At 39.7% G+C, this 10,005-nt stretch overlaps 1 protein-coding gene across 1 annotated transcript; it reads left to right on the forward strand.

Annotated features, from left to right (window-relative positions):
• Window positions 1-5,891: 5,891 nt before the first annotated feature.
• LOC149862717 (olfactory receptor OR9H1-like) lies at window positions 5,892-6,836 on the forward strand. Its single transcript, XM_090054075.1, has one exon. It carries the CDS (start codon window positions 5,904-5,906, stop codon window positions 6,834-6,836), a length of 933 nt encoding a protein of 310 aa, XP_089910201.1. The 5' UTR covers window positions 5,892-5,903.
• The last annotated feature ends 3,169 nt before the right edge of the window (window positions 6,837-10,005 follow it).

Consider the following 10,005-nt stretch of genomic DNA (forward strand, 5'->3'; position numbering starts at 1 on the left):
AGGGAACCCCCCCCCCCCAAAAAAAAAAAAAAAGATCTAGACTTTGGAGGAAAAGGAAATGGAAAAAATACAACTTTTTTGTGAGTTATATTATGGCATTTGAAATGATGTCAACCACCAAAGGCAAAAAGCATGAGAAAAATAAAGAAACATTTCATTTGAGGATCAGGCACCTGGCTTGAAGACCTGAACCTCAGGGACTAAGTCTCAGGTGTCTTTGCGAGAACCCATATAGACTGTGATCAGATACCAGCTCAGTGAAACTGTGGTGTAGAAAAAGCAACATTAGCTTAAATAGAGGTAGGTCTGCACCTTCCAAGTATTTATTACCATAGGAAAACTGAGAAACATCTAATCTTGCAAAATCCAGAGAATTCTAGGCACTGAGCAATTCTGACTTCCAAAGCCTCCAAGGAGGAGTCAGTCAACATGCATTTCAGGGTAGGTGATTTGAGAACTGGATTTGCTGTTCCTACTGAAGTCAGTAATAGAACTGACTAAATAATAGGCACTTTTTTGTTCTGTGCTTGTGCATGGTGAAGTTCATGACAAGAGATTCTAAGTATCCTAGTAAGACCATAAATAAGATCAAGACTGAGCCAGAGCATACATTCACCTCTTCCCATTTTTCAGGCAGGAATTTTCCACTGAATAAAAATGAAATCAAAAGGTTTCATAAGCCTGTGTCAATGGCAATCAGATCTCAGAGAGGTAAAATGTTTCATTTTGTACATTCCAGCAATCATGCACAGGGTCGACCACGTGACTATATATTCCTTCCCAACACTATGTCTGGGATTCATTGTTTTGATAAAACTGACTTTGTTTTTTACATGTTGTTAAAATATCAGTTCACATTGTATACTGTATTTAATAGTACAACTATTTTTTCAAGTTTCCATATAAAATTCAAAACAAGATGAAACAGAATTGTAAAGCAGCCTGTAATGCTTTTACTTTGTTGAAATGAAATGTTTGATTTTTAGTGAGATCATTATAAGGATGAAAATTGTTGACCATCCTAAATAGAAAGTTTTATGAAAACCTACCTAATAATTCCAGGATTTGTTTTTTCTTTTGGATTCAAAATATACCTTCCCTATCACTCCTGCCCCTCTCCCCCACCCCTCCAGTTCGGTAATTTCCTGTAGAAGACAAATTCTGCTTTCTATTCACTAAGCAGTTTGGTTAGTTGCCAAATTATTCCACAAGCTCTTCATGCTATCTGCTAATTAACTTATTTCACAATGCTATTTGCATCAGTTGTAGAAATGTATTAACTGTAAATCATTTATACCATTTTAGTTGTCTTAGATTTGCTGACTCTTTTGTTTCCTTTTCTGTCTCCCCTCCATTCCTCTATCAACCTATTCATGACTCTAGCTAAAAACTTCCCAAGACAAGCTGATTGACTTCTTGAGTCTTTTGTTCTACTGCTTTCTACAGTAAGTAAGTACTGGAACACGTTACCCAAAGAGGTGGTGGGGTCTCCATCCCTAGAGGTTTTTAAGACAAGGCTCAGTAAAGCCTTGGCTGGGATGATCTAGTTGGGGCTGGTCCTGATTTGAGCAGGGGGTTGGACTGGATGTGACCTCCTGAGGTCCCTTCTAACCCTCATTTTCTGTTTCTGTTATTCTAAATAAAGCTGATATTCATTCCTGACTATATAATCAATGTGAAAATGCCAATATACATCAGTGGAAACAAGAGTTTCCTGACATTTGCAGAGGCATGGAGTAGATTTGCTGGCTACTAACATACTAGTGTACTAATGCTTTATCTTTAGATTTTATACTTACGGTTTCAGACAGGTTTTTAATATCTTTATTGTACCATTTTGCATCCATTAAATAAGAGAACTAAAAATTGAACTTTCAATTAGTAGAGTGAAATATTTTAAAGGCTCAGTATCCATCCATTAAAAATGTTGAAACAGCTTTATTGAAAGATTTGTTTTGAAAATCTTTAGCTGGAACATTTTGTTTCCATTTTATCATTACAACATTGTAACAGCATAGTATAGTACAGCATAAGGTAATACTGTTAGGTTAGCAACAGAAAGCCTTACTATTTGGTCAGGTATTCAGCAACCAAAACTAGCAAGATGTTACTTAATGGGTCTCTTCTTTCTTCTGTTTTATTCTATTATTCAGTTTCCTTTATTCTAGTTGCCCTCGTAGATTGTTCTCTCTTGCTATAAACCACCCTGAGCCTGTTTTAGCAAGATGACATATGATTTTCACAATTTCATAAATAAATAAATATATAATTATTTCGAACTTATGTAATCATTTGGAACTTATGAAAACAACCTGTTAATGTTTCATTTTAAAGGTTCCTGAAAACAATACACATTTTTTGGGCACAGAAACAAAATTCATAACTTTACTAGACACCAAAATCCAAAGTACCTTCATGGCTCACTGTAATGTACCTTCTGCTAGAGTAAGTTCCCTCTGCTTGCCTCCCTTTGCTCCACAAGTCATATTGTCTCTCTCCATTTTGAATGGTCTAATTCTTCTATATCAGTAGGTATATCTTTGTTAATTGTTCTTTACTTGGTCTGTAATTACTTGTGTTGACTTCTCTTTGCCCCACACATTTACTGTTCCATTTCCTTTTACAGTAAGTAGATTCATTTGCTCAACAGGATTAAACAAAGGTAAGAATTTACCTGGTATTACATCTCAGGCTGTATCTTCTTCTCCGTAGTGGGGGAAGGGCACAATATGTCCAAAATGTATTTAAAGCTCTTCCAATTATATAATTGGTCCACAAGAGTAAGATATTACCAACCACATCTTTCTTTTCACTGTGTAATACTAGCATCTAGTGAATTGTAGGATTATCTACAATTTTATTTTATAAACTGTGCCATTGCAACTACCACTTATTTCAGTATAACAGCTCTTAAATTATAACAGATAAATGATCTCTTGAGGTCCCTTCCAGCCTTACTTCTCTGTAAAACTATGGCAAATGTTCAGTTTGTTTTGTGCCATTCCAAATGCATCTGTGGTGTCCCCAAAATGTGAGTAAACACACATTCAAGACCTTTGTGACATAACAAGAAAAATATCACAAAGTGGTGCCCTTCCGGTCAAGATTTATCTTGGGAGAGCAATACCTTTTACAGGAAGATTGTGTGCCTGCTCCATGGAGATATCATTGTCCTCCAGCATCCCACTATGCATCACTCCCTGACACCACTTATGCTCCAACGCCTGTCCCTCTGTCAAACTGGACCTCCACAGCATTCAGGGGGTAGTACCATAGTTCCTATAGCATGACCCCCAGCATCCAAGGAGTATGATTATGGCCCACATGTCACTTCCCCCATTTGCCCCATAATGGGAAAGATCCTTGAAATGTCCAATCTTCCCATGCTTCAATTTCCTCCACAAGCTAAGCTTGCCAGCCCCCCACCCCCAATGACATGTTCCCCGACAAGCAAGAGGCAGGCTGAGGCAGTATTATCAGCAAGGCAGGCAATTGGCATTTTGCTCTGTGCTGTTCTCAGGAATTGATGGAGATGGGGAATCTCTGCAGCAAGGCAAACATACTGGGAAAACAAATCTAGGATTCTGAAAAGAGGGGTTCAGATAGCCTTGTACATAATCACATACAATACAATAGATACTCTTCTCCAATTATAAAGAAACTAGACATTTTACTACTATGTTAGGGGCTATATTATTCATTTCAAGATTGAAGCAAAAAACCCCGTTTTTGGAATGTGCATTAATTTGCTAGATTATATATTAAGTTTAAAACCCACAAAAAACTAGACAAAAATAATCAAAAACTGTTGTTGCATTACTCCTGTAGGCATTAGAATTAAATGTACATCTCTTTTTCAGATTCATAAAACACAATCTACCCTTGTTGAACAGCTTGACAGTGAGTGTGCCTACATGTGCACATTTCCTGCACAGTAATACAGGTTACTGCGCAGTAACCAAAAATTACTGCACAGTCCAGGCACATGTCTACACATGCATGGCTGTACTTTGCAGTAACTATGGTGACTTATTCTGACTTAGGCATAAATTTGATACCTGCATCATGCAGATATTAAATTTATACCTGGTTAGTTACTGCGCAGTAAAGCATGTGTAGATGCTTTCCTGAGGAGTAACACTGTGTGTGTGGACTGACTCGGGACTAAATTTAGTCCCGAGTCAGTCCACACACAGAGTTACTGTGGTTTAACAGCTGCATGTATACATGCTGGCCTAAAAATTGCTTAAGGCGGTGCGAAACGACACAGTTTTGAGATTTCGACAGAACAGCGTTTCATTTCAAATTTAATTTCAATTCAAAACCACTGTTCCATTTTGTTTCATTGAAACAGTGATGCTATTTTGACACTGTTTTGACATTTGGCCCATACACTATAATGGGAAATCTCGAAATCGCTCAGTTCCTCTCCCCAGCGCTATGATCAGGCTGAGCTGGGCTGAGCTGGGCTGAGTTCCTTTCCCCAGCCCAGTCATAGGCACTGGGTATGGGAACTCAGCTCAGCTGGGCTGAGTTCCTTTCCCTAGCCTGATCTAGCACTAGGGAGGGGAACTCAGCTCAACTGGGCTGAGTTCCTTTCCCCTGCCCTGTGATCAGCTTCCTGCAGCCCTGCCAGAGAGCCAGGGCTGCACTTCTGGCAAAGCCATACGAGGCTGCAGAGCCACTGGAAGCATAGTCCTGGTTCTCCCCTGTCTCCCACCACCTGGCTGCTGGCTACTTCGAAACTCAAAACATTTTGAAACTTTTTAAAAGTTTTGACTAGCCTCATATTATTTCTAGGCTGTTTTGAAGCCCTTTATTTCAATTTGCTTTCACTGTTACAAGCTCAAAATGAGTTGAAACAGTGTCGAATTGAAACAGCTGGCGGAATTTTGCACAGCCCTACCACTTATTGTGCAGTAAGTTACAGCACAGCAAATGCACATATAGATGCACCCAGTGCATCCAGTGCTTGACTGAAAGTTATTTCCACACCTGAGTTAACATTCACCTGAGTGAACCCTTCTATCTAGAGTTAAAGATAGTCTGTATGCCTGTGAAACAGGAGCTCTATTACTAGGAGCCACTAGCAGAGAGCAGAATGGTAGAAGCAAAGATAGCTTAATGAGTGGAACATCAAGACCATTAAAAAAGAGAGAGGATCATTAATATCCATGGAAAGAAAAGTTTAGAAGGAATAAAGTTGATAAAAATGAGCCATGAAGACAACTGACTTCCTTACTGCTGTCTGAACAGAAATGCTGCTGCTACTGGCAGGCAGTTGTTTTTAAAGTTCGGGTGAAGCAGGAAACAAAGGTGTGGGGGGGAGGGGGAAACTGCAACACCACATTGCACCCTCTTATCCCCTAGATGCACCCCTGGCTCTTGATACAGCCAAGCTTTGCTATAGCGCAGTTTCACACATTTGGAATAGCACAAATTGAACATGTTTCAAGGATCTTCAGTAGATTTAGCTGAAGCTGAGTGAGAGGAGCTTTAGTCCCATTTGCTCCAGTGGAGCTGTTTGTGATTTACATCAGGGTGAGTGAGAAGAGAATCAGCCCCATTGTAAGAGAAAAATCCAGCTCTTTACCTATTCCTCCAAGCATGGGAAGCGAGGGGCTCTCTGGATATGAATTAGACAAAACACCTTCTTGATGGAGGGTGATAGGCTTTGTAAACAGCTCTTCTGATAAACTGTGCACATAGATATTTTCTTATGATGAAGTCATGTGACCCCTGCTACAGATAATTGTCATGTGAATTGTCTCTGTTTCATTCCCAGAGTCTCTATGGATTGAATCACATGTGTCTTTTGACAGCAGCCTGGTGATGTGAGCTCAGGGAAGATAACATTGTCCACAACAAATTGTCCCTTCTTCTAACTGCATGCCAAAGGCACCATGGAAAACCACACAGATGTGACTGAATTCATCCTGGTAGGGTTTGAAGGCCAGCTAAAGCTTCAGATCTTCCTTTCTCTCCTATTCTTAGCATTATATATTGTTACCTTGTTGGGGAATGCCAGCATGATCATCATCATCACTGTTGACTCCAAGCTCCACACTCCCATGTACTTCTTCCTGAAGAACTTGTCCTTCCTAGACCTCTGCTATTCATCTGTCATTTGTCCCAAAGCCCTTCTGGCATTTTCACTTGGGAACAAAGCCATTTCCTTCAATGGCTGCGCAGCCCAAATGTTCTTCTTCTCTCTCTTTGGGACCACGGAGGCATTCTTCCTTGCTGTGATGGCATATGATCGTTTCATTGCTGTCTGCAGCCCACTTTTCTACCCAGTCACCATGTCCAGAAAGGTTTGCATTTGCCTGGTGGTGGGCTCCTACCTCTCAGGCTGCATCAATTGCACCATCCAGACTAGCTTTACGTTCAGCTTGTCCTTCTGTGGGCCCAATGAAATCAATCACTTCTTCTGTGATGTCCCTGCAGTGATGCAGGTATCCTGCTCAGATACTTTCATTAATGAAATAGTGATGCTAGCAGTGTGCGGGTGCATCATAGTGACTACAGCACTGGTGGTCCTTATTTCCTATGGCTACATCATCACCACCATTTTGCGGATACCATCTGCTGATGGAAGATGCAAAACTTTCTCCACCTGCACTTCCCATATTGTGGCTGTGGGTTTGTTCTTTGGGACAGTCTTCTTTATGTACGCTCAACCTGGGGCTACATCTTCCCCCAGTCACAGCAAAGTAGTCTCAGTTTTATATACTGTTGTCATCCCCATGCTGAATCCTGTCATCTACAGCCTGAGGAACAAGGAGGTCAAAGAGGCCCTGAGAAAACAACTGAAAAACAGGGTTTTTTCTAGTTAGCTCCCTAAAGGTCTGAGCTTTCACACCAGCCAAGTCGGCATAAGAGAGGCACTTGGGATGGTATCAAAGGGCATTAGAACCAGGAGATTTAAATCAAGACTAGAAAGATGAGCTGCCCTCAATCTGGAGAGAATGTGATTGAGATGTTGGATGATCATTCCTTACTCCACCACAGGTTTCTTCTGTATAAGCAAGCCAGTCCAGCAGAGAAAGGAATGGATCTGGGTACCTAATTCTCAATTATTTTAATAGACACACTGGGTCTAATACCTTGTTCTTAGAACAAAGCCAAGATGCATCCTTTCTTCTGGTTTGTAGATTTAGACTATAAGCTGTTTGAGCAGAGATTTTTTTTCTGTTTCTCATCAGTAAAATGGGTCTCTGACAATACCTGTAATTCTATAATCTATAATTTTCGCTGTCTTCTAAATAATGCTCATGTGATAAGCCTAAACCTTGAGGTGCCTGGACATTTGCAGTCAAACAAGCTCGTATGAATGTGAGGGAGCAGAAGCTCGTAATTCTACTTTCTCTCTTCATTATTTCCATTTCAAAGTCTCAAGCTTGTACTCACAAATATGCAGCAATGGAGTCCCAATGAACTTCAGTGACCTGTAAATCAGACACATTTACCTTTACCTCAAATTGGTAAAAACTGGTGAAAATTTGATAATACACTCCTAAGTCACTTGGACACCTTAACTTTTAATCTTCTGTTAATAAAGAGGTCATTGGTTAGAGCTATATGAACACTGTTCACAAAAAAAAAGATGTTTTGCAAAAAAACAAATAGACTTTGTTTTCAGAAAAAGGTCTTACTTTCATTTACATTGTTGCCTTCCCCATTTCCTCCCCACAAGATAAATAGGTAAATAAATCTGCAAATCTCTAAGATTCCTAGTTTTAAACTGCTGAAAACAGAAAAGTTTCAACCTTCAGATATGTTCTTTTTTTTTCCAATGGGAACATGACCACATTTATAGGAAATACATGGATATTTTAAGATAATTTTTTCTCACCATCCAATCAGTAATACAGGACATCACATATATTTACTGTGGATCGTGATTTTACTGGCAAAATGATCCTTGCATACTCAACTTTAATTGTAAGCATAATTTCTCAGTGTAGTTGTATATAAGTTGTTTTACAGCTCAGATACCATAAGGGTGTGATTTTTTTTTTTCAATGAAGTCCAAAAGAATTTGAAAATTTCTGCTTTAAATTTATTTAAGGGAATGTGGTTGTTTTCTTACAAGAAGTAATGGGATTAATCAAAAGAAATTCTGTTCCCTAGCTGCACCATGTACCAAAAGCACCCTCTGCAAAGAGCTAGAACCAGATGTCCTCTTTTGTACTCTCTCTCTGTACTCCATTAATTCTGCACAGTGTTCTGGCTTCAGCAATAGTGTAAAGAAAGACACCATCTCTTCTTTGCTGAGTTTCTGGTAGTTTGTGTTTTCTCCTGGAAAGTGGATCTGTAGACATGAACCCCCTTCAGACTGAGGTTTGCCTCTACCCAATCTTTCTCCTCAGTGAGTGCTGTAAGACTAGGCCATCATACAGATTGACTACTTCACTGGCTGTGTCTTAAAGGATTGAACCTCTTGTCTGTACATGAGGATCTAACCTAACTGCATAAGCCCATAAAGTGGTCACAGGGCTCTGCATCCCACTCTTACATAGGTTTGTAGCTCAAAGTTGTATGTAGGAGCCCATAGGAAAGAGGCAGGATTTCAGTCAGCCTCTCTGCAGTATGTCCTATGATCTAGCATAGGTGCACCTTTTGCCAGATAGACAAACACATAAATGGTACTGTGAATATAACAGAAGAAGTTCAACCCACAAACCACAGGTGTCTTTTCTTTCAAGATGGACAAAAATACCAAAGACCTGTAAATAAACAGCTGGTCAAAATTATCTCATTGTCTTCTTGCAGCTATTGGCATATTTAAGATCGAAGACACAGGTTTGAACTCCTCAGCACAAAAACCCCTCTCTCCTAGGGCAGTAGCCATCTCTCTGGACCATAGAGCCATGTTTCCTTCATCTTTGACCTCCCTCTGTACTGATGTGTCTTTCCCCTTGGTTGCATAGTGAGTCATCTTTAACTAGAGAGGATGAATGTGCTCATAGCTCTGTCTAATGCCTGGCAGCTTGGGCACTTTGTCCACAGAGTAGAATATGGTCCAAAACTGGCACGAAGGCTCTAGGTCTTAAGTGTTTAAGTATCACTTGGGTGCCAATAGGAGAAATAGGATTGGGACCACTGTCTCTCTTTCAGGTGTCCATGGCTCAAAAAAGGATTGAGAAAAAAAGGAAACAGCTTAGAAGGAGAGCTTTAAAATAGTTTGAAATCTTACAGTGAAAGAGGAAAACACATTAGTCTCTTTAGTGTAAAGAGTGGATTGATCATGGACAATAAGTGGCTGATAGTAGGCAATTTGCCCACAACAGCACTTTGGGAGCTCATGAATATGTAGCTGCTCTGAGTTCATATTGAGAATCTGGAGAAGGAGAAGACAAGAGTCACAAATATTTATCACAAACTGGAAAAAATATTTTGGAGAGAGAGAGAGAGACATTGTTTATGCTGACAATTCACTGACTACAGTGATTGCAGCACAATGCAACTACCTGAACTAACTTTCAACTAGCTGGATTGGATATTAGGAGGAACATAGAGCTCAGAATGGGTTGCACTGTAATTCCAAGAAGCAGGATAAATTGATTTTCTCTAAGCTTCTTGGTGCTCCTGGCACTGAAGTGACCGAGTTTAAAGCAATCTCAGGTTTATCTATGTTACAGCCACTGCAGTGCAATGTGAGCATACATTTAAGAGTTCAATGTGCTTAGTTTATCAAAAATATCAAGACCTAATATAGCCACAGTGTATATTCCCCGAGCAGAAATTACTCATTATTGCGAGAGTCCTTAGCCTAATAGACAAAGGCATAACAAGGACCCCAAACTAAAACTTAAAATCAGATGAAATAGAAATACAGCGTACATTTTTAATAATGGGAATTATTATTAATAATGAGGAATATTAACTATTAGAACAAATGACCAAGGGAAAGTACTGGTAGATTCTCAATTTCTGTATGTCTTTATAGTAAGGCTGGATGTTTTTCTGGAAATCAGACTTTACATACACATATGTGCTGGG

The sequence above is a fragment of the Crocodylus siamensis genome, chromosome 6, assembly GCF_052110815.1.
Source record: "Crocodylus siamensis isolate JL-2025a chromosome 6, ASM5211081v1, whole genome shotgun sequence".
Classification (NCBI taxonomy): domain Eukaryota; kingdom Metazoa; phylum Chordata; order Crocodylia; family Crocodylidae; genus Crocodylus; species Crocodylus siamensis.